The sequence below is a fragment of the Poecile atricapillus genome, chromosome 14 (genome assembly GCF_030490865.1).
Source record: "Poecile atricapillus isolate bPoeAtr1 chromosome 14, bPoeAtr1.hap1, whole genome shotgun sequence".
NCBI classification, from domain to species: domain Eukaryota; kingdom Metazoa; phylum Chordata; class Aves; order Passeriformes; family Paridae; genus Poecile; species Poecile atricapillus.
In genome coordinates, this window is record NC_081262.1 from 16,128,913 (window position 1) to 16,149,351 (window position 20,439).

A 20,439-nucleotide genomic window follows, 5' to 3' on the forward strand; every position below is an offset into this window, starting at 1 on the left:
CCATTGGCCGCTCTGACCCAGGGCCCGCCCCCCGCGCGCCGCTATTGGCCGGGGCGCTTCGGGGCTCGTTCGGGAGCGCGTTAGGCAATTCCTCGGTAACTCGTCGGTAACCGGCCAGGCTCCGCTCCGCCGGGGCTCGGGGGTCACCGCGGGGAGCGGAGGGACCGTGCTCCGACAGCGCCCGCCGTCCCCCGGAACCCCCGCGCGGCGGGCGCGTTCCCCGCCGAGCCCCGTCCCGTTGTTATGACGACACGGCCGTAAAGCCGCCATCTTGCGGCGCGTTGCGACACGGGGGCCGCGATGGCAACGGGCGCGGGGCCGGCGGCGCTTACGGCAGAGGCGGCCGGGCCGGGCCGGGGCGCGGCGGCCGCGGGTTCCGCGCCCCCCGCCGCCCTCATCGGCCTCCCGCCGCCCTTCGGCGAGCAAGGTACCGCCCTCACGGGGCCCCGGCCCGCACTGCCAGGCCTGGGGGCGGCGCGGCCCGGCGGGTGAGGGGGTCGGGCCGGTGCTGTCAGCGGGGCGGGAGGCGGCGGGGTCTCCGTGTGCCTGAGGCGGGATGGCCCCGCTCCCCTCCGGCATCCCCGGCAGCTCAGCGGCGGTGCTGGCTGTATCCCGCTGCCGGGAGAGGCTGTGGAGCCCATCCCGGGCTGGCCCTACCGGAGCGGGGCGCGGGGGCTCCACCGGGCCCGGCGCTCCCCTCACGCTGAGCCCAGCCCGGGATCCCGGGTTTTTTGACGGTGTTTTTTGACGGTGTTTTTTGACGGCGTTTTTTGACGGTGTTTTCCCCCGCAGACGAGGATGACGTGCACAAGTGCGGGCGCTGCCAGGCGGAGTTCAGCTCGCTGCAGGAGTTCGTGCAGCACAAGCTGCAGAAGGGCTGCCAGCGCCCTCCGGACGCGCTCGCCGGACTCCTCGGCCAGGAGGGACAAAAGGTGACAGCGGCTGCTCCCAGCCGGGGCTGCAAATAATTAGGATCCCACGGTCTGTTGGGTTGGAGGGGAGGGAGAAGTGTGTTGAGACAAGCAGAAGCGGCCTGCTGAAGCGTGCTGTGTGCCAGCAGGTGGTTCCTGCTGTCGAGGAGTCCATAACTGTTGCTCACATCGTTGTTGAAGCATCTTCCATAGCAGAGGAGATCAGCAGCGCCTCGGCCATCGTAGGTGAGCTCTGGGGTGCCTTGGCACCTGCTCCCTCATCTGTGTGCTGTTGGGGTTGTGGCTGGGTGGGTGACAGCTCTGTGTCGCTGGGATTTGGGGCAGGCTGTTCCTGCACAGCTCTGGGCCAGCTCTGCAATCCTTCCCACACCAGGGTCATGGGATGGTTGGGTTGGGAGGGACCTTGAAGCCCATCCAGTGCCACCCTCTGCCATGGCAGGGACACCTCCCACTGTCCCAGGCTGCTCCCAGCCCTGTCCAGCCTGGCCTGGGACACTCCAGGGATCCAGGGACAGCCCCAGCTGCTCTGGGCACCTGTGCCAGGGCCTCCCACCCTCCCAGCGAGCAATTCCTATTCAATATCTATTCTAAACCTACCCTCCTTCAACTTAATTAATACAAATTAGATGTTAAACTCTATTCCAGAAGTGCCCATTTTATGCTGCCATAATGAGAAGGTTGCAAATAGTTGAGTTGCAGGTTTAAAATAACTTTTCTCCTTATTTCTGTGTGAAGTGCTGGAAGAGGAGATGGTTTGTTGGCTAAAGTTCTGCCCTGTAAAAAACCCAACTGTCTCCCCACCTTTTCCCAGGCAGTGGGCACATCAAAGAGGTCATTGTAGCAGGAGACCATGTGTTTGAGAACCCGAATGGCCACGTGGATGGGGAGATCAGTGAGGAGCAGGGCAGCCCCGAGGAGCAGGAGCAGGACATTTCCACTGAGCTGATCAAGGTCAAGCTGCAGGTGAACAAGGAAGGGCGATACGTGTGTGAGCTGTGCCAGAAGACATTTAAAACTGTGAGTATCCCCTCTGCTGGTGTGGCTTTGGGAGCCTTTTAGGCTGGCTGTAAACTAAGAGACCCCAAGACTCAGTAACTGTGTGCTTTAGTGCCTGCCACACTTCCCAGAGGGAAGGTCTGCTTTCACAAGGAGCCTTGTTATCCTTTACAGCTAAAATGTAAAATCTGTAAACTACTTGGAACGTCTCTTAAAGGAAATTCTTTCCCTAGGCCAGCATCCTCAAAGCTCACATGATCACTCACAGCAGCAGGAAGGACTATGAGTGTAAACTCTGTGGGACTTCCTTTAGGACAAAGGGGTCTCTGATCCGACACCATCGGCGGCACACGGGTAAGAGTTCTCCAGAATAAGAGTTCCTTGTTACTGCAGCTGTCTGTGGTTATCCATTTGCCTCCCAGTGGAATTCCTTGCTGCTTCCCTTGTTTTCCTGAGCTGAGACCATTTTGCTCCCCAGCATTTGGGGTGCTGGAAGTGGAAGGTTCTGGGATAGGCACAGTTGTGTGCTGTAGAAAGCTGAACGTGTTCTTCAGCCTGTCACACACAGCTGATCCTGGATGGATCCTGTGCTGGATTTAATATGGTTGTTTTGATTCTTGTCATTTCCAGATGAAAGACCTTACAAATGTAAGAAATGTGGGAAAAGCTTCCGGGAATCGGGAGCTTTGACTCGGCACCTTAAATCTCTGACACCTTGCACTGAAAAAATCCGCTTCAACATGACCAAAGAAATAGTTGTCAACAAAGATGATCTGCCATCAGGTCAGTGATGCTGCCAGGACCTGCCTCCTCTCTGATAAAGCCAAACCCTCACTTTCATAGAAATTCCTTCTGGGTCAGGCTACCCAGAGCAGCTGTGGCTGCCCCTGGATCACTGGAAGTGTCCAAGGCCAGGTTGGACAGGGCTTGGAGCAGCCTGAGATGGTGGAAAGTGTCCTTGCCCATGGCAGGGTTGGAACTGATGTGTATTTCCAACCCAACCCATGATTCTTATTTATGATAAAAAGTATTCCCATGGTCTTGAGTTTATATTTTTTATACCAGAAAAAAGTAATTTATGGAGCGAAGCTATTACCTTGAAGCCGGGTGTGAACTCAAGAAAGTCTGAGAATCTGGTACAAAGGTGCCTTAACAGGCACCTTGTGCTCTAAGGCAGATTTTTTTAGGGCACAGGGAGTTTCTGAGGGTGCATTTCCCCACGTGGTCCATCCCTTGCAGGATCCTGCAGCTCCAACACAGACACGGTGTCCTCGATAGCGAGCGAATCCATCGAGGCCTCCCCTGTCATCCACCTCGTGACAGATGCAAAAGGCAACGTGCTCCATGAAGTCCATGTCCAGATGCAGGAACTTCCCGTGGTGGATGCTAAATCCCTGGAGCCAGATGTGAGTGTCTGGAACACCCTCCCTGTGTTTTACACAAAGAACATTCCAGCTCGCGAGCAGAAGTGTCTCGGGTGCTGACAGTAAATCTGAGTGTGAAGGTTTTGTTGGTTTTCATGTGAGTTTGTCATCCCTTGGGTTGTGAGAGTACAGATCCACCTCATCTTCCCCCTCAGCCCAAGGTGTTCCCTGGTTGATCTTTGAACCCCATAGCACAGCACTGCACGCCCCAGAGAGAGTGACCCTCGCAGCAGCGTTGCTGTAAAAAATTGTGGATTTGCTGTGCCAAACTTCCTCTCTGTTCCTCCAGCAGCCGCATCCTGAGGAGCTGCCCTGTGAGGGGGAAGTGAACAGTGAGAACCTGCTGAGGCAGGCCATGAGGAATTCGGGAATTGTCATTGAGAGAGTGGCTGTGGAGGAGGTGCAGAAGCCGGATGAACCTGTGGCAGCTGCTCCAGAAGAGCTGGAAAACAAAGGGGTGGAAGTAGAAGAGGAGCCATGTGGGGAGCAGTGTGCTAAACTGGAAGGAGCAGAGTCTGTATGTTTGTATTCCATCAACAGATTAATTTTTTAACCTTCCTTGTCTGTATTTGGTTGTGGGCAGTGCTGTTGTCCTCATGTGTCTCTGCTGTACCTGTGGCTTTGTGTCAGGTTTTAGAGTTACATTGTGCAGGTGTGATTTAAGGGAAATGTCACTTCACACATGGGCTGTCTCTTTTCACAGAAGAGATCTCTTTCCTGTCAAAGCTGGAGTGTTTAATTGGGAATTTGGGTAGCAATCCTAAGTGGACACACCAGTACAAAAAATAAAAAAGCTGTTTTCCCATTTTCTCTCCAGCAGACACCTGCAGAAAGAACCAACGGGTACAAACGTTATGTTTGCTTTCACTGTAATGAAGCCTTCAATGAAGCTGCTGCCCTGGAAACTCACAGCAAGGGGCACACAGGTAATGTGGTGCTGGGGCTCAGTGACCTCAGCCATGCACCTCTGATGAGGAGAGACTGCAGGAGCTGGGCCTGCTCAGTCTGGAGAAGGGAAGGCTGAGAGGGGATCCCATCAATCCATACAAATCCCTCCCAGGGGTGGCAGAGGATGGTGCCAGACTCTGTTCAGTAACAGGGCGAGGAGCAGTGGCCACAAACCAAAACACAACAACTTCCACCTTGATGTGAGGAAGAAGCTCTTTCCATGAGAGAGGAAAGAGCAGAGCCCTGGCGTGGCAGAGCCCTGGAACAGCTGCCCAGGGAAGGTGTGGAGTCTCCCTGAGGAGACATCCCAAACCCACCTGGACACGTTCCTGTCACCTCCAGGTGACCCTGCCTGGCCAGGGGGCTGGACTGGATGAGCTCCAGAGGTCCCTTCCAACCCCAGCTATTTTGGGGTTCTGTGAAAGCCCACACATGTGGTTGACAATCCAATTCCTCTCCTCCTCCAGGTTGTTTTTTGTAACAATTCAGTTACACCTGTACCATCAACCACACATTTTTCTCTCCGTCCCTCTAGAGTACAAACCCTTCAAGTGTGAGGAGTGTGGCAAGGAGTTCACCAAGGGCTACCTGCTGAAGAAGCACCAGGAGGTGCACGTGAACGAGCGGCGGTTCCGCTGCGGGGAGTGTGGGAAGCTCTACAAGACCATTGCCCACGTCAAGGGGCACCGGCGCGTGCACTCGGACGAGCGGCCCTACGCCTGCCCCAAGTGCGGCAAGCGCTACAAGACAAAGGTGGGCCCCCCTCAGAACCTCCACACTGGCCTCCCCAGAGCCAGCCTTTGGCAGAGGGGAGGAGGTTTTGCTCCTCAAAGAGCAGGTGCCAGCTCGCCTGCCTCTTATAGGATGCCCAGAGAAGCTGTGGCTGCTCCATCCCTGGAAGTGTCCAAGATTGGATGGGGCTTGGAGCACCCTGGGATAGTGGAAGGTGTCCCTGCCCATGGAAGGGGGGTGGAACAAGATGTCCCTGGAGGTTCTTTCCAATCTAAACCATTCAGTGAATCTGTGATCAGAAATTCCAGAAAGATGTTTTGGTTTAGTGGGCAAAAGAAGGACAGTCTTTGTAAAACCACCCCATTTCTGAAGAAACTGTTCCTTCATATGTGGAACAAATACATAATAACGGTGTCATGGTTCTGGCCAGGACAGGGTTAATTTTTGCAGTGGCCAGAACATTCTGGTGTGTGGGAAAGGGGTTCCTTTTGTCTGTTCTTAAGACAGGTGAATTGCTCAAGTCTTCCATGTACCCTCTGTCATGGGTAGTGTTGTTATCTTACTTCTGTTTCTGGTAAATTGTTCTTGTCTCCGTGATCTTCACCTTTTGTGCCTCCAGTTCTCCTCTCCAGCCCACTGAAAGGGGAGGAGGGGAGCAAGTGTGTGGCTCATGGTTTGGAGAGTCTTGGTGAGAGCACTGCTTTGGGGAGTACCACTCCTAAACCACCACCCAAGAAAATCATCCTTGTGTCCTACAAAAGACCTCGAGTTCCACCCTGGGAGCTAAAACCCCGCGCCCATGAGCTGCCCGTGTCCTTTCTGAGCCCTTCCCTTGCCTCCCTGTGTGTGCAGAACGCCCAGCAGGTGCATTTCCGTACCCACCTGGAGGACAAGCCCTACGTGTGCCAGTTCTGCAGCCGGGGTTTCCGGGAGAAGGGCTCCCTGGTGCGCCACATCCGCCACCACACCGGAGAGAAGCCCTTCAAGTGCTACAAGTGCGGGCGCGGCTTCGCCGAGCACGGCACCCTCAACAGGCACCTCAAAACCAAAGGTGAGCAGGGCTGCCCTGAGGGGAGCCTGCTCAGGGCTGGGATTTGGGCAGGCTGCCCCTGGGCTGGGTGGGAATGGTGGTGAGGGTGGATCTAATGACCCGTATGGAAGTGGGGATGTTCTGGAAGTGTCAGGGAAAAGCTCTCACCAATAATCTGGTTTGGTGGGATTAGTTGCACTGGACTGGCTGCTCCTTTAACTCCTAAGCAGGGATTTCCAGACTTCTTCAGCTAGCTCTGATGGTGTTATTCCAAAGGAATAATACAAGTTTATTGGAGGAAAAAAGGACTTTTGTAGGAGATACTGAGATGTATCAACAGAAAAGATCAGTGATTTAAAATGTACCCAAATTCTTCCTGTGTGTTCTTCACACGTGGAACCCTGAGTGGTTTTACCACCTGAATTTACCCATGTGGTGTTTGGAATTGCACTGGAGAGCTGCTCTGCTCCTGGTGTCACATTGGCTCTTCTGGGCTGCTCCTTGGCTTGTCCTGGTGGGCCCAGAGCCCCTCAAGTGACACTGGTCACTCGTCCATGGCATCCCCTTGCTGGTGCTGTGTAGCATCTTCTAGCTACTGTTAGAATTGGTCATAAATGATGTTTTTTTGGAATTCCATGCAGGTGGCTGCCTCCTTGCTATGAAAGAGGTGGAAGAAGTGGTAGTGTCAGAGGAGAGTCAGTCTGCTGACAACTTGGCAGCCACGGTCCTTTCGGAAGATCCACACACGGTCCTGGTGGAGTTCTCCTCGGTGGTGGCAGACACCCAGGAGTACATCATCGAGGTGAGAGGGGGCAGCCAGCCTGCTCATTGGGAATTTAGCACAAGGTTTGGTCAGGAAAAGCTCTGCAGTTGTTCATGTTCCTGCTCCAGGCTTTTGGGAGAAGGTAAAACAGGCTCTGTCCTACCTGCATGGCCCCAGGAGGCAGTGGGATTAGCCTTGTTTGGAAGGAAAGCACTTGGAGCTTCCCCACCCTCCCAAAGTGCTGTGGGTGCCAGGAAAAGGAGAAGGGGAGACCAACAGTGGTTCAGCAGGAGGCTGAGATCTCACCACTCACAAGCTTGCTTCAGCTTTCCCTCCTATTTTCTCACATTTTTATTTATCTTACTTTGTCCCAGATAATCTCTGTTGTTTCTAACAGAGAAAAAAAGCAATGAATTCTGTATTTCACTTTCTCCCCTCCGTCACACAGAGCCAGTTCTCATCCCAGCAGGGTGACACTGCTCAATTATTGAGTGCTGCCGTAGTTTTTCTCCAGGAGGAGAAAAATCTGCTGCTTGGCCAAATCCTGCTGAGGGAGGACATTCTCTTCCAGTTGTTTGTGAACACTGTGCATTAATTTTAAGTACTTCCTGATAATGGGATTGGGAGGAAATGTCAAGGAGTTATCTTTGGAGTAGCTACTGCATGTGGGGGAAACAGAAAGAATTGTGTAGAAGATCTTAGTGATAAAATTCTTTTTATAAGAACCTAAAAAGGGAATCGTCTTCCTTTGTCTTTCAGACTTCTACTGAGGACATGGAGACCAGTGAGGCTACTGAAATAATAGAGGGAACAAGGCATGAGGTAAAGCAGTCCTTGAGAGACAGGAGGGGTGACACACTGCAGAGTGTTCCTGGGGTGAGCAGCTGGAGCAGCCTGGAAAGCAGAGCTCCCCGTGCTGCTCAGGCCCCTCTGCAGTGCTGATTGTTAATTCTCCCAGTGAATCAACATCACTGCAGCCCCTGTCCCCTCGCAGGTCGACAGCCACATCATGAAGGTGGTGCAGCAGATCGTGAACCAGGCCAACTCCGGCCACCAGATCATCGTGCAGAACGTCACCGTGGCCGAGGGCGCCGCGGCCGCCGACGCCGGCGACACCATCACCATCGCCACGCCCGAGAGCCTCACCGAGCAGGTGGCCATGACCCTGGCCTCGGCCATCGGAGACGGAGCCGTGCTGGCCACCGAGGGCGGGCTGGCCGCGCAGGAGGCCACCGTCACCATGGTGGCGTCCGAGGACATCGAGATCATGGAGCACGCGGGGGAGTTCGTGATCGCCGCCTCGCAGGAGGGCGAGGTGGAGGTGCAGACCGTGATCGTGTGAGGGAGGGGCAGCTGCAAACGGCCCGGCTGCTCCAGGCTGACCTGGCCTGCTCAGACAGCGATGGGGAATGTTCTGGAGGGAGGTGGCTTCGTGGGACAGCGCAGATCCAAAATGGGACAGGGCAGACCCAGAACGGGACAGGGCAGACCCAGAACAGGACAGGTCAGACCCAGAACCGGACAGGTCAGACCCAAAATGGGACAGGTCAGACCCAAAATGGGACAGGGCAGACCCAGAACAGGACAGGTCAGACCCAGAACGGGACAGGGCAGACCCAAAATGGGACAGGGCAGACCCAGAACAGAACAGGTCAGACCCAGAACCGGACAGGTCAGACCCAGAACCGGACAGGTCAGACCCAGAACAGAACAGGTCAGACCCAGAACCGGACAGGTCAGACCCAAAATGGGACAGGTCAGACCCAGAACAGGACAGGTCAGACCCAGAACGGGACAGGTCAGACCCAGAACAGAACAGGTCAGACCCAGAACCGGACAGGTCAGACCCAAAATGGGACAGGTCAGACCCAAAATGGGACAGGGCAGACCCAGAACAGGACAGGTCAGACCCAGAACCGGACAGGTCAGACCCAAAATGGGACAGGTCAGACCCAAAATGGGACAGGGCAGACCCAGAACAGAACAGGTCAGACCCAGAACAGGGCAGACCCAAAATGGGACAGGGCAGGCCTGAGGTGTTCTCAGTCTAAAACCAGTATAATGAGTTAAACCCTGGGTCTGGTCACACTGAGGAGACTGACAGGTCACAAGTGACATTCAGTATTATGTACAGCAGCCTCGAATTAAGGAAAATCCTTTGGGAATCAGCTCTTTGCCCATGGGACAGCAGTGGTCTGGTTTTTAAAAGGATTCAGAAAGTGTAGCAAATATGTGGGGTCTCACAAGGAATTATTTCAATATATGCATTTAAAACAAGTTGAGAAAACCAAGCCTAAGGAGTTGTGGTGTCTGTTGAGCACCACTGAAACACTCTCATGCCTTTAACCTCACTCCTTCAGGCCTCCCAAGGCATGGTACTGCAGTATTTCTCTTTTCTTTGATATCCTGGACAAGTAGCCTTATGTACTGGTCTATGAATGCATCATTGTACCCTGCAATGCCAGCCAGGCTGCTCTGAGAGCCAGCCTGGGGGCTGGAAAGCCATATTGTATAGGAATTTGTTTTTTTTAAACCATATGTGGATTTTTAATTGCATATTGTACAGATTCAGCATGTAAATAAATACATTTTTAAAAATAAAATTATTTAAAATTCTTACTATATCTTTTTTCCAATTTCTCTTCTATTATACTCAAACAGAAGAATTTCTGGAAGGAGAGGAGAACAGGGACACTTTAATTTCCTTCCTGAAGTTAATGCTCCAAAGCTGCAGTAGGACATGGTTTCTGCAGGTAAGATCCTGCCAGAAGTCAGTTTCTCAGCTAAATACACACAACTTATTGTAGTCTTTGTAAACAGTCATGGGTTAATTGTTTCCCAAAGAAAGATACAAAAAGATGCTGCTTCCTCAAGATTCCAAAGATTGGTCCAAAGGAATTTGATACCCCTGATACCAAATCAGGGGCCAGGACTGAGCTGGCCTGAGTCTCACTGAGGGAGGGAGCTCAAATGATGCTCTGCTGAGGCACCAGGCTGTGAATTCTGCAGTAACCTTGTTCCAAAATCTGTCTGGGCATCCGAGCCCCCTGCTGAACTAAAGTCTTAATAAACATTTAAAAATGCCCAGAGAAACAATAATATCTTCATGTTTTCTTCTTCCTTTCCAGTACTGTAGGAGGGTTAAAGACTTCCTTTAAATTCCTCCAGATCCCTTTAGAATAAATGTTTTTGTAGACGAGGGGTCTGTCATGAGGCTGCGAGGGGAGATGGGAGGAACCCCCAGATTTTCGGGATTTGCACCATTCATTGGTGGTTTGGTTGGTGAGGGCCAAATACAGACTGAAGGAGCAATATCCCCCCAGGACGAGTGTGAGCAGGATGAGGAAGCCCAGCATGAAGACAATCCTAGGGAAAGTCAAGAAAAGGTGCTGCAGAGAGAGAGAAAAGTAAGTTAAAATGTGGGAGGGTTGAATCCCACGAGCGCTGCACAGCCCCAGCTGGAATGCACATCCATGTGCTGGTGGAGTTATCTGCATTCCAGGTGTGTCCTGCTTTAACACCTCCACAAAGCAACCTCAGGGACTCTCAGCTGTTTCCTAAACTTCACTACATCAGCTAGTCTTTGGAATGGAAATTCCTTCTCTATGAACCAGATCTGCCAAGTGGAGACAGGAATCTGTAGGATGGCAAGCGCTGTGAGGAAAATCCCCCATTTTTAAAGTATGTGGTATATTTCAGCAGCTTTCTAAGCCTAGTTACATGTGTAAAACAGCCAAAAACCTGCAGTGTGTCCCAAAGCCCTGCAGTCCCTCCCCACGCTGGGGGAGCAGGACAACATTCCTGCCAGCAAAGCACGAGAAAACATTTCCCAGCTGACCTGAACGAGGAAGGCGATCTCCACGGGGTGCTCCTGTCCCTGGGCATCCAGGTAGGAGCCGTGCATGATGTTGGAGAGCAGCAGCACCTGGATGAGGAGTGCAGCTGTGACAGCAGCCAGGGCTGCAGCGGTGGCTGTCAGGGACAGCAGGTACAGCAGGAACACGCCGGCGTTGGAGGCTCCAATGCAGTTGTTGACCCACACACAGTGGTGGTCAAAGCGATGCACGCACGTCCTGCAGACACCTCGAGGAGGCAGGGGCAAAAGCAGTGTCTCAGCACTTTTTAAAGTTAGCAGTTTGAGCTTTATGTGGTTTTTTTTTAAGCTGAATGTATGTGGGAGTTGCAGTCAGGGTTTAGCTGGCAGCTTTTGAAGCAAATGAATTCAACTGTGTATCCTAAGAAAAACAATGTATTCCATTTCCTCTGTTATTCACCCAGACTGCAGCTCCAAGACTTTGTTTTCTCTCACAGTAATGCCTGTCAAAGCACTTGAAAGGTAGAGATTGTAGCTCCCACCTTTATTTTATTTATTTTTTATTTATTTTTGCCAGGCTGGACAGGGCTCGGAACACACAGTGGAAGGTGTCCCTGCCCTGGCAGGGGGTGACATGAGATGGGCTTCAAAGATCCCTCCCAGCCCCAACCATTACAGGATTCTGTGACTGTGAAACAGAAAATCCTGATCTGGGGTCCTGACAGGTGATCATTTCTCATTTAAATTCCAGCTGCTCACAAGCTCAGCTGTTCCTGACCCTGAAATATCCCTCAGAAATGGTGATTTTTGTGAGAGGAAAAAGCACCCAAGCAGCTCTGTGGATGGGCAAATGCAGCTGTGACATGGGACCCCAGGAAAACAAACAGAGCCCTGTGGGCACTGAGCTGATAACAGAACAGCTGTAGTGGGAACTGCAGCTCCTGGGGGAGAATTCCTTTGGGAAGATCTTACTGGCATGGTTATCAAGGAATTCCAGATCCTTACTGCAGTGCTTGGACCTGGCTGGCTTCTCCACAGAGCACGTGGGACACACGAGGCCTCTCTGAAACAACACCCCATCATAGGCATAAACCTCCACCAGGGATGCAGCATTGGATTTTGTCACTGTGCCTGCAAAAAGAGACAAGAAAAAGAACTAAAAAATGGGATTTGTAGCCTTTTTTTCCTGTTTTCAAAGAGCACGAGCATGATCTTACCAGGATTGGCCCGGGAGCAGAGCATGAAGCAGCCCAGGTTCCCAGCCAGCAGCAGGTAGGGCAGGAGCAGGGCCAGGAGGTGGAACTGCAGCTCCCTGCAGTACACAAACACTTCCCAGGTGTATTCCCCAAACACTGCAGCCTGCAGGGCTACGTGCAGGACCACAAACAAACAGCTCCTGCAAAGGAAAGGGGACAGTCTATTTAATACTCAGCATCCTGATTAACAGGTCAAGTACACTCAGAGGTGATCAAAGACTTTCCAAATGCAAGGAGACACCTCTTTTAGGTTTTCAGGCCAGCTTGGATTGCATATTAATAGTGTTTTCTCCATCCACTGGCTTCTCCTTCTCTTCTTCCCACATATACTCCTTTAAATATGTCAGCTCAATTCCCTGCTTTACTCACATGTCCTTTGGAATTTTTTTTTTTCCCTGTCAGTACAAAGTCTTATAATCACTTGCTGCTGACAAAATATGCCACAGCAACAGGCCACAAAACATTCTGCCAGAAGACATTTGCTATTCTGAAAGCAAAGAAGAAACCCCCCAAAATAATCCTAAGAACTCTGCAATAATATAACCAGCTGTTAGAAAATAAGGGTGGCAGGAGGTGGGCGGTGGTGAACACCAGTTCCAGAGCATGTGGAGAATGCCAGTGCCCCCAGCACCTCTGACAGTGTCACCTCTGTGTCTCAGGCTGTGCCAGAGCAGAGGATCAGCAGAACAAGCACAAAACCACCCCAGCACTCCCAGCACAGCTGCAGATTTACAGCCCTGAAGTCGCCGTCACAGCGAGCTGCTGTCCCCAGAGAAAAGGTATTTAAATCATTCCTGAGGCACCAGAGTTTACAGACACACAAAATCCACCTGAATCCAGCAGGCTGCTGTGCAGCTTCCCCCTCAGCCACCTGCATGTCCAGGCTGCTGGACTGAGACTAATGGGATTTGAGGGAGAGGATGGAGACTGAGAGTCTGTCTGACTCCATCTGCAGCTGCCAGAGAGGCTCTGGTAATTCATGTGGGGATGCAGGATTCCACCAGTGTCACCAACATCTGTTACTGAGCCACATTATCTTCATTTGTCAATATGTTCAAACATTTCAGGCTACCACCCTCTAAACAACGACCGAGGAAGGGAGAGACAGCAGCCTGGCAAACCTCAAAGGGAATCTGTCATCCCTGACAGGCATCCCAAACACACACAGAATATCTGAGGGTGATACTGAGAGCTCTGCTGGTGGCAGGAGATCCCAACAGTAACCAGAAATAGGATAAAGAACAATGCCAAGGGTATAAAAGTGCAATACCTTGTGTGGAAGAGCCTGTGCAGTGCCCGGTGTGTCACCCTCTGGAGCTGGCTGGGGATCACCAGTGACAGCACCTGAGGGAAATGAAGCTCTGTGTTACCTGGCCATCACTGCTGCCCTGGGGCAAGCTCAGATTTAAGCACAAATCCCTCATCCCTCAGTTCTGGACCTGCACCAGGAGGGAGGCTCCTTTTCAGGGGCATCTGAGCTTCTCACCACAGAATCAAAGCTGTGAGAGACCTTCAAGATCATAAAGTCCAACAGAATCACAGAATCCTGGAATCACCAAGCTTGGACAAGCCCTTCAGCTTCCTCGAGTCCAACCTGTGCCCAATGCCCACCTTGTCCCCAGCCCAGAGCCCTGAGTGCCACCTCCAGCCCTTCCTTGGGCACCTCCAGGGATGGGCACTCCAAAGCTCCCTGGGCACTTCCAGGGCCTGAGTTCCCTTTCCATGGAGGAAGAGTAGAGGCAGGAACGCTGCTGGGGTTTCCCACGTGAGGTTCCTCCATTCCTGGGAGCCCCCCAGGCCCAAACAAACATATCTGGGTTAATGTGTGAAAGTTCTAAGGAGCTTAGGGTGGGTGTAGGGTGGGGATGGGTTAAGCAGGGGATAGAACTGAGCAATTCCCCAGCTACAATATGCTCCAGCAGCCCATCTGACAGATCCAGGGGAGATAAGCAAAGGGATAAAGCCTGTGGCATGCAGAAAAGAGAGAGAAAAATATCCACGAGCCATCCAACCCCCCAAAACTCCATTTTCTCCAAGTGCAGCTGTGATCCAGGCCGATGGCTCCATGTCTGATGCCCTTTCAGGCACGGCTGGACGTGCTGGAGGAGGAAGCTGCTCACTGAGTGAATCCCACGGGCAGGGCTGTGCCTGGGGAGCTGTGAGCTCACTGCTCAGAGCTGACAGATCTCTATAGCAACACAGAGCAGGAATTAGAGCGGCTGAGCCTATTTCTAGCTGACATGGAAGGAAAATATGCAGCGAGAGAGATGTGAAAGACCAGGAGGCAAAAAGCATATGTGGAACTGAGAAGAAGCTAAATATTTTGGTGTGAGCTGGTACATCTCGGCTCGGCAGCTTGAGGGATGAGTGTTTGTAAAAAGAAGATTTTTTTCAAGTGTGCTGTAAGAGGAAACACAGCCCAGCAGGAAAGAACCTGCAGGAAACCTCAACCCTTGTAATGCCAGGTGCCTTCAGCTGCTCCTCCACGGCCCCTCCAGGCCCTTCACCACCCTGGTGTCCATCCTTGGGATGCTCTCTAAGAGCTTCAGACCCTTCTGATATTCTGGGGTTTCTATTGTATTGCTCCTTACCTTATAGTAATTTATCTTATATTCTGACCTTCCATTTAGCATTGCCTGTATTTATAGCCCAGGTAAAATATTGATTGCATTCACATGTATTTATTTCCAGGCACAGGTATTGATTTGATTCCTCCAGACACTGGCTTCATACCTCAGCAGTAATTTAATTGCTGCTGTTTAAACACTTCATAGCAGCAGCTATTAAGATATGGGGTGAGAAAAAAATCAATTTCTCTGCACTGTGTGTCTATAAACCAAAAGGAAGCATAATACCAGTAATAAAAAAAAAGTCTGTCTGAACTCCTGTGAACAACATCAAATATAATTTACAATTTAAGTGATAATTCTCTCATCCTTTTCCTTCAAGGAATATTACAGTTTTTTTGGTTTTTTATTTGTTCAGATACAGCCCAACAGACAGAAAAATGAACTGGTGCTTTTCCAATCCCCCGTTTTTACAATAAAATGCCAATTCTTAATCCTCTTTTAAAGCTCTTCATTCCTGCCTCTTTCTTAGTGAACAAGAGCCTGCAGCATTAACACACACATTAAAGAGCTTCCCCTAAAATATCTGCCACCACTTATAATTTTCTCCCTATTTTAATCCTCAAACCTCCCCCACCTTTTCCCTCTCAATGACAGCAGCCAGTACCACCAAACTGCGAATTCCTGGGGCCTGATTCTTGTTTAATTTCTCTGAGTTGTGTTGTGGTGTTACTGAAGGTGAGAAGCTCCATCCTCACCCCAGACAGGCACAGGCAGGGATGGGAGCTGGGAGACCCAAAATGAATTTTATTACTTGCTTAGGCAGGATTAATAATTTCAAAGGAAGTGAATTTCTGCTTCCTGTCCCTCTTCCTTGAGAGCAGACATGAAAACAGGATGGAATATATTATATTATCACTCTGACCACACACACAGGCTGCTTTATTTTTTTTTTTTTTTTTTTTGAGAACAAATATAGCAGCTGCACTACTTTTAGCACAACAGAGCAGGGCAGATTACCAGAACGGGAGATGATCATTCCCCTGCAGGTTCATTCTTCACCTGGAAGCCCAGTGCTTTACCTGGCTTGCCCTGCTGACACTCCTTGTGAGGAAACTCTCCTTCCTTCCCGAGCAGAGGCAGAGCAGGGCAGCGGTGGCCAGCACAAAGCACAGGTAAATCAGGAAGAGCGTCAGGAAGTCCATCCCGAGCCTGGAATGGGACAGGAGCAGCTGCAGGACCCTGGCTGCCAGGTTGGCATTCCCTGAGCTCGGGGATGGGGCAGCCCCAGCGCAGGCAGGGCCCCAAGGCAGAAACACAGAACCCCAAAATCCTTTAGGCTGGAAAAAACTTCCCAGCCCATCGTGCCCGGAATCCCCGAGTGCCACATCCAGACACTCCTTGGGCACCTCCATGGGCACTGCAAACCTCCCTGGGCACTTCCGAGGCTTGGCCACCCTTTCCATGGGGAAATTCCTGCTGCTGCCCACCCTTTCCATGGGGAAATTCCTGCTGCTGCCCACCCTTTCCATGGGGAAATTCCTGCTGCTGCCCACCCTTTCCATGGGATAATTCCTGCTGCTGCCCACCCTTTCCATGGGATAATTCCTGCTGCTGCCCACCCTTTCCATGGGGAAATTCCTGCTGCTGCCCACCCTTTCCATGGGATAATTCCTGCTGCTGCCCACCCTTTCCATGGGGAAATTCCTGCTGCTGCCCACCCTTTCCATGGGGAAATTCCTGCTGCTGCCCACCCTTTCCATGGGATAATTCCTGCTGCTGCCCACCCTTTCCATGGGGAAATTCCTGCTGCTGCCCACCCTTTCCATGGGATAATTCCTGCTGCTGCCCACCCTTTCCATGGGGAAATTCCTGCTGCTGCCCACCCTTTCCATGGGATAATTCCTGCTGCTGCCCACCCTTTCCATGGGGAAATTCCTGCTGCTGCCCACCCTTTCCATGGGATAATTCCTGCTGCTGCCCACCCTTAGCCTGAGTTCCCTCTCCTCCTGTCGCTGTTTCCTGGGAGCACAGCCCGAACCCCCCGGCTGTCTCCTCCTGGCAGGGAGCTGTGCAGAGGCAGGATTTCCCCCGATCCCCGTTTTCTGCAGGCTGATCCCCTTTCCCAGCTCTCCCAGGAGCTCTCCATTCCCTGGCAGCCCGGTTCCGTTCGCTGCCGGTGCAGTCCCGGGGCTCCCGGCGGCTCCGGGCGCTGCGGAAGCGGCTCCGCCCGGGGCTCGGAGCCTCCAGCGCCCTCCTGAGCCGCGGCGGCCCCGGGAGCCAGCCCGGCCCCGCTGAGGAGCCACAGAACCCTAAACACATCGCTGACACCAGGCCGTGGATCCGGGAATTGTGGCAGTGCCGAGCCCGGTCCCGTGTGAGCCCGGTGAGGCCGGTGTGCTGCTCCCGTCCTCCCGGAGCGCTCATCCCGCCGCCTTTGCCCAGCCCGTGCCATTCCTTAGGCAGCGCCGAAAATTCCTTCGGTGTTGCGGCCCTTGGTGAAGCCTCCAGATCAAAATTCCCGTGTCTTCCCCAAGCTCTGAGCACCAGGTTCCCTTGTAACCCGGATCCTCCTGGTGCCAGGGGTGGCTCCCGCACCTGCTGGCTCTCACCTGGGGCCGGGGTGAGCTGCAGGATGCTCTGCCCATCCCTCCGTGCTGCCTGACAACTGAAACCTCCCCCCGGGGCCGATTGGGTTACGGTGCCTGGCTGGAATGTGCCAGAGAAACTCGTCCGCGTCACCGATCCAAAGGCTCCCAAACTGCTGGGATGGTTTTCCCAGCTCTGGGTCCCGCTGTGCCGCTGGCTGGAGCTCGGACAGCACAGGTAAGCGTTCCAGGGATGCTCCAGGGGCTTCGGCCAAAGAGGAGATGAATCGTCTTGGTGGGAGGCAGGAGAGCAGCTTGAGTTTCAGGGAGAGTCTCTTTTTCCCCTTGGTAAGCCCAGTGCAAGTGCACCAAACAGGACACGAGAGGGAGAAACGCAGCCAAAATATTCCTGGGCCACAGCTGTCTTGGAGTGCAGCCCAAGACACTTGGGTGGAGGATGGAGGGGAACAAGCAATTTTCCCCATCCTACTGCGAGAGCAGAATTTCTGCAGGTACAGAAATAGCTTGGCTCGGCTCGCTGGATGTCACCTGGCAAGCCTGGCGGCACAGAAGGGGCTGAGGGTGGTTTATTGGTGGGGGGACAGGCAGGGTGTGTGTGCCACGATCCCTGGGCACAGCCAGGACAGGGCCAGCACCCCGGGACTGGCAGCAGCACTGCCGAGGAGCTCGAACCCTCTCGGTGCCCTTACAGGCTGTGCTCAAGGACAAGCAGACAGCGAATAACTGCACAAAGGCTGAGACTCAGAGGGATGAAGCTCATTCAGTCCAAGCACTGTGAAAATCACTTAGAAATTCTTATCTGGTCAAAGTCTGACAGAAGGTCTTAATGGAAACCGCCTCCATTCGCTTAGGAACCAGTTCTTTCAAGGATTAAAGTTCACTGCCAGTGTTTAAAGTGCTCAAGTCAGTTAAAAATGGAGGGAAAAGAAGAAATTACCTCACTGGCTGAACAACAACAACAACAACAAAAATACAACAAAAATACAGAAAAGGAATGAATTGCAGTTTTGACTGCTTGGGCAGGGAGTAGTAACAGAGATGCATGAGTCTGTAGGAGTTGTGTGTGTCAGTGTCAGCACGGGAGGAGAGATGCCCCAGAGCCCGGGGATTGCTGCTCAGAAGGAGATTTGTGCAGGAGACCGCACCAGAAAGGAGCTGGAGAGGACAGGAGGAGCAGGAAGAGGAGGAAGAAGTGGGTTTCAATCCCCTGAAGCTCTGCCATGAGCACAGAGGTCCCGAGCAGGAGGCAGACCCTCCACCACAGCTGTGCCCGGTGTCCCGGGGAGGTTTTCCCACCCCGACCTGTGCCGGATCACTGCGGCTCCACAGAGAGATGCAGACCCCCCTGCCGCTGGTGCCGCAGCAGGACGAGTAATTCCCTAAAACCTCTTAGTGTGCTAAGCCCTGGGATCCCTCAGTGCTGAGGAAGCCGAGGAGAAAATCAGAAATAGCAGCTTAAGGGACAGTCGGTGCCGGCACGGGGGGCTCACGGCTGCTCCCCGCTGAGGGGACCCCACTGAGTCCAGCACGGAGCAGCCTGGCTGGGGACAGCTCTCCAAATCCTGGGCCCCCAAATCCCTGCGGGTGTAGGTTGTACTCCCAAAATCTCGGTGCCTCACTCACCTCTGCCTGCGGGGTCCCGGCACGCCCGGGGCTGTCCCTGCTGCTCCGCACAGCGCTGTCACTTCGGATTTGCCCTGTGGCTGAAGGATTTCCCTCCACGGGCACTAATCTGTTTTCCCTCCTTCCAGCTCCTAATTCCCCCCAGATCCGCAGGCTCAGGTCAGCACCGGGCTCAAGGCAGGACGAGCACGGCAATTACTCTGCCCGCGCTCCTCTGTGTGATGGAAATAAAGTTAATTAGGAAACGAAAAGGCCAGAAAGGCCTTGGCTCGTGTCTGGCGCTGAGCTGGAGCAGCTGGAAGGGCGCAGGGCTGCGGTGAGAAGGCTGGGAAGGGGCAGCAGCCCCCTGCCCGCTCTGTCGCGGTGCCACGGCAGCCGCTTCACCCAGCCCGGACCGACCCCCGGACCCGGGGCGGCAGCGAGGACGGGGGAGCCGGGAAGATGCTCCAAGAAAACCTGCGGGTACATGGGAAGCGCTCCCGTGGGTGATGGAGGAGAGTCACGAAAGCTTGGAGCCCTCGGTGGGACAAAGGTGCCGCCGGTGAGAGCCCCCGGCTCGCCTGGATGGCCGCGGACTTCTGTAAGTGCTGGAGCCGAGGGAGGCGAGGTGGAGGGGGTGCGGCTCCCCGCTGATCTGCCGGGCTTTCCCCTGGAGCACAGCCCCGAGCAGCAGCGCTGGGACCATCCCAGCGCTCACTGGGCTCCTGCTGAAGCTGTCAGAACTCGTGCTCAGCAGCCCCGGGGATGAGGTTTGGTCGCAGATGGGTTTCATCCCTCTGCTGCCAGGTTTGCCCCGAGCTGCACCCTCAGCTCTTCCCCTCTGAGTCTCAGTCTCTGTGAGGTAATTTGCCCAGGTGAAATTGTCCGAGTTTCACTTTTGTAAGTGCTTAATGTGTGTGCAGTGACAGACGGAATAAACACGGGGGTAAAAAGCATCTTCAGAGTCAGCTGAGCTCAAACGCAGAGGAAAACCACACGAGAATTATTTTAGTGAGTGTCAGCGGTCAGTGCAGGCACTTCCACATCCCAGAACCACGGAGTGGGAGGGCTGGAAGGGACCATGGCGAGGTCACCTGGACAGCAGAGCGTGGAAAGGGCATCCCAGTGCACTCTGCACATCAGCTGGCCGGGTTTACCTTGGGCAAAGTCGATTCCTGCAGATGTTCAGGGCTGCTGTGCCCGATGTCTCCTTGAGCATCCGTGGAGCCGCTCCAAACCCTTCAGTGAAACACAGACAAGTCCTGCTGAAAACCATCACCCTGCCATTTTGGGATGCTGCCCTCAGGACAGCTCATACCCGGGACTGAGAGGGCACAGAGAAATGATCCTGGCAGAGCTGAGATTACTGTAATGAATTTACAGTAATTTTGTAGTTGCAAAGAGCTAAAATATTGAGTGTTGAGAGGAGCTGGTTAAAATCGAGCTGGTTTAAGTCCTTGGACTCCATCTGTTGATTAATGTAACATGTCAGAGAAACGAGCTAATCATTTTGATAGACAAATAAATGCAAGAAGATGCCTAAAAGAGGCTCCTGGGGAGAGGGGGTTCGTGGGTGCCACAGGTCACATTTGAGTGCCACGAGTAGCCCCAGCCTTCCCAGCCAAACGTGGCCTCCTCAGTGGCACCGCCAGCAGCCAAAGACAGAGCGAAAACTGCTATTTTAAGGAAACCTAGAGGAAATACAAGCTCTTGGGGCTTTTCTTCCCACAGCGAGGGGGACACAGCACACACTGTGACCCCTCACC

The 20,439-nt window shown here is 53.1% G+C and overlaps 3 protein-coding genes across 54 annotated transcripts in view; 2 read left to right on the forward strand and 1 right to left on the reverse strand.

Annotated features, from left to right (window-relative positions):
- Nucleotides 1-108: 108 nt before the first annotated feature.
- Nucleotides 109-9,428, forward strand: E4F1 (E4F transcription factor 1). Of its 50 annotated transcripts, none has more exons than XR_009278727.1 (17): nt 109-427; nt 793-932; nt 1,061-1,157; nt 1,744-1,949; nt 2,162-2,282; nt 2,559-2,711; nt 3,168-3,334; nt 3,642-3,869; nt 4,170-4,278; nt 4,836-5,053; nt 5,885-6,083; nt 6,704-6,864; nt 7,585-7,647; nt 7,820-8,476; nt 8,582-8,644; nt 8,708-8,728; nt 8,792-9,428. XR_009278727.1 is itself a non-coding variant. In XM_058849228.1 (14 exons), exons 1-14 carry the CDS (start codon nt 301-303, stop codon nt 8,165-8,167), a joined length of 2,337 nt encoding a protein of 778 aa, XP_058705211.1. In that variant the 5' UTR covers nt 109-300; the 3' UTR covers nt 8,168-9,428. The 50 variants fall into 50 exon arrangements, 4 of the variants coding, with proteins under 4 accessions (XP_058705211.1, XP_058705215.1, XP_058705214.1 ...); XR_009278729.1 differs by having other exon boundaries at nt 7,820-8,350; nt 8,393-8,413; nt 8,582-8,623; nt 8,666-9,428; XR_009278700.1 differs by having other exon boundaries at nt 7,820-8,665; nt 8,708-8,770; nt 8,829-9,428.
- Nucleotides 9,429-9,545: 117 nt separating this feature from the next.
- Nucleotides 9,546-16,684, reverse strand: ZDHHC4 (zinc finger DHHC-type palmitoyltransferase 4). 3 transcript variants are annotated; one of them, XM_058849236.1, is made up of 7 exons: nt 16,448-16,684; nt 15,545-15,674; nt 13,166-13,239; nt 11,857-12,035; nt 11,645-11,770; nt 10,664-10,908; nt 9,546-10,214 (listed from the first exon to the last, which is right to left on the reverse strand). In XM_058849236.1, exons 2-7 carry the CDS (start codon nt 15,665-15,667, stop codon nt 9,930-9,932), a joined length of 1,032 nt encoding a protein of 343 aa, XP_058705219.1. In that variant the 5' UTR covers nt 15,668-15,674; nt 16,448-16,684; the 3' UTR covers nt 9,546-9,929. The 3 variants fall into 3 exon arrangements, with proteins under 3 accessions (XP_058705219.1, XP_058705221.1, XP_058705222.1); XM_058849238.1 differs by having other exon boundaries at nt 15,545-15,673; nt 16,614-16,678; XM_058849239.1 differs by having other exon boundaries at nt 10,072-10,908.
- A 466-nt stretch (nt 16,685-17,150) lies between these two features.
- The window catches only part of GRID2IP (Grid2 interacting protein), a 36,011-nt gene continuing 32,722 nt past the window's right edge, over nt 17,151-20,439 (forward strand). Inside the window, exon 1 of the mRNA XM_058849726.1 lies at nt 17,151-17,288. Within this exon, the coding sequence (XP_058705709.1) occupies nt 17,177-17,288 (112 nt within the window). The 5' untranslated portion in view covers nt 17,151-17,176. The remainder of the gene's footprint in view (nt 17,289-20,439) is intronic.

Excerpts from the sequence above, each read along its gene's own strand:
- E4F1 (XM_058849228.1), top strand. The coding sequence starts at position 301 with ATGGCAACGGGCGCGGGGCCGGCGGCGCTTACGGCAGAGGCGGCCGGG. Across the intron at positions 1,950-2,161 it reads GCCAGAAGACATTTAAAACT|GCCAGCATCCTCAAAGCTCA; the intron begins GTGAGTATCCCC and ends TTCTTTCCCTAG. Across the intron at positions 6,865-7,584 it reads CCCAGGAGTACATCATCGAG|ACTTCTACTGAGGACATGGA; the intron begins GTGAGAGGGGGC and ends TTTGTCTTTCAG.
- ZDHHC4 (XM_058849236.1), bottom strand. The coding sequence starts at position 15,667 with ATGGACTTCCTGACGCTCTTCCTGATTTACCTGTGCTTTGTGCTGGCC. Across the intron at positions 12,036-13,165 it reads CACAGGCTCTTCCACACAAG|GAGCTGTTTGTTTGTGGTCC; the intron begins GTATTGCACTTT and ends TTTCCTTTGCAG. Across the intron at positions 11,771-11,856 it reads CTGCTCCCGGGCCAATCCTG|GCACAGTGACAAAATCCAAT; the intron begins GTAAGATCATGC and ends CTCTTTTTGCAG.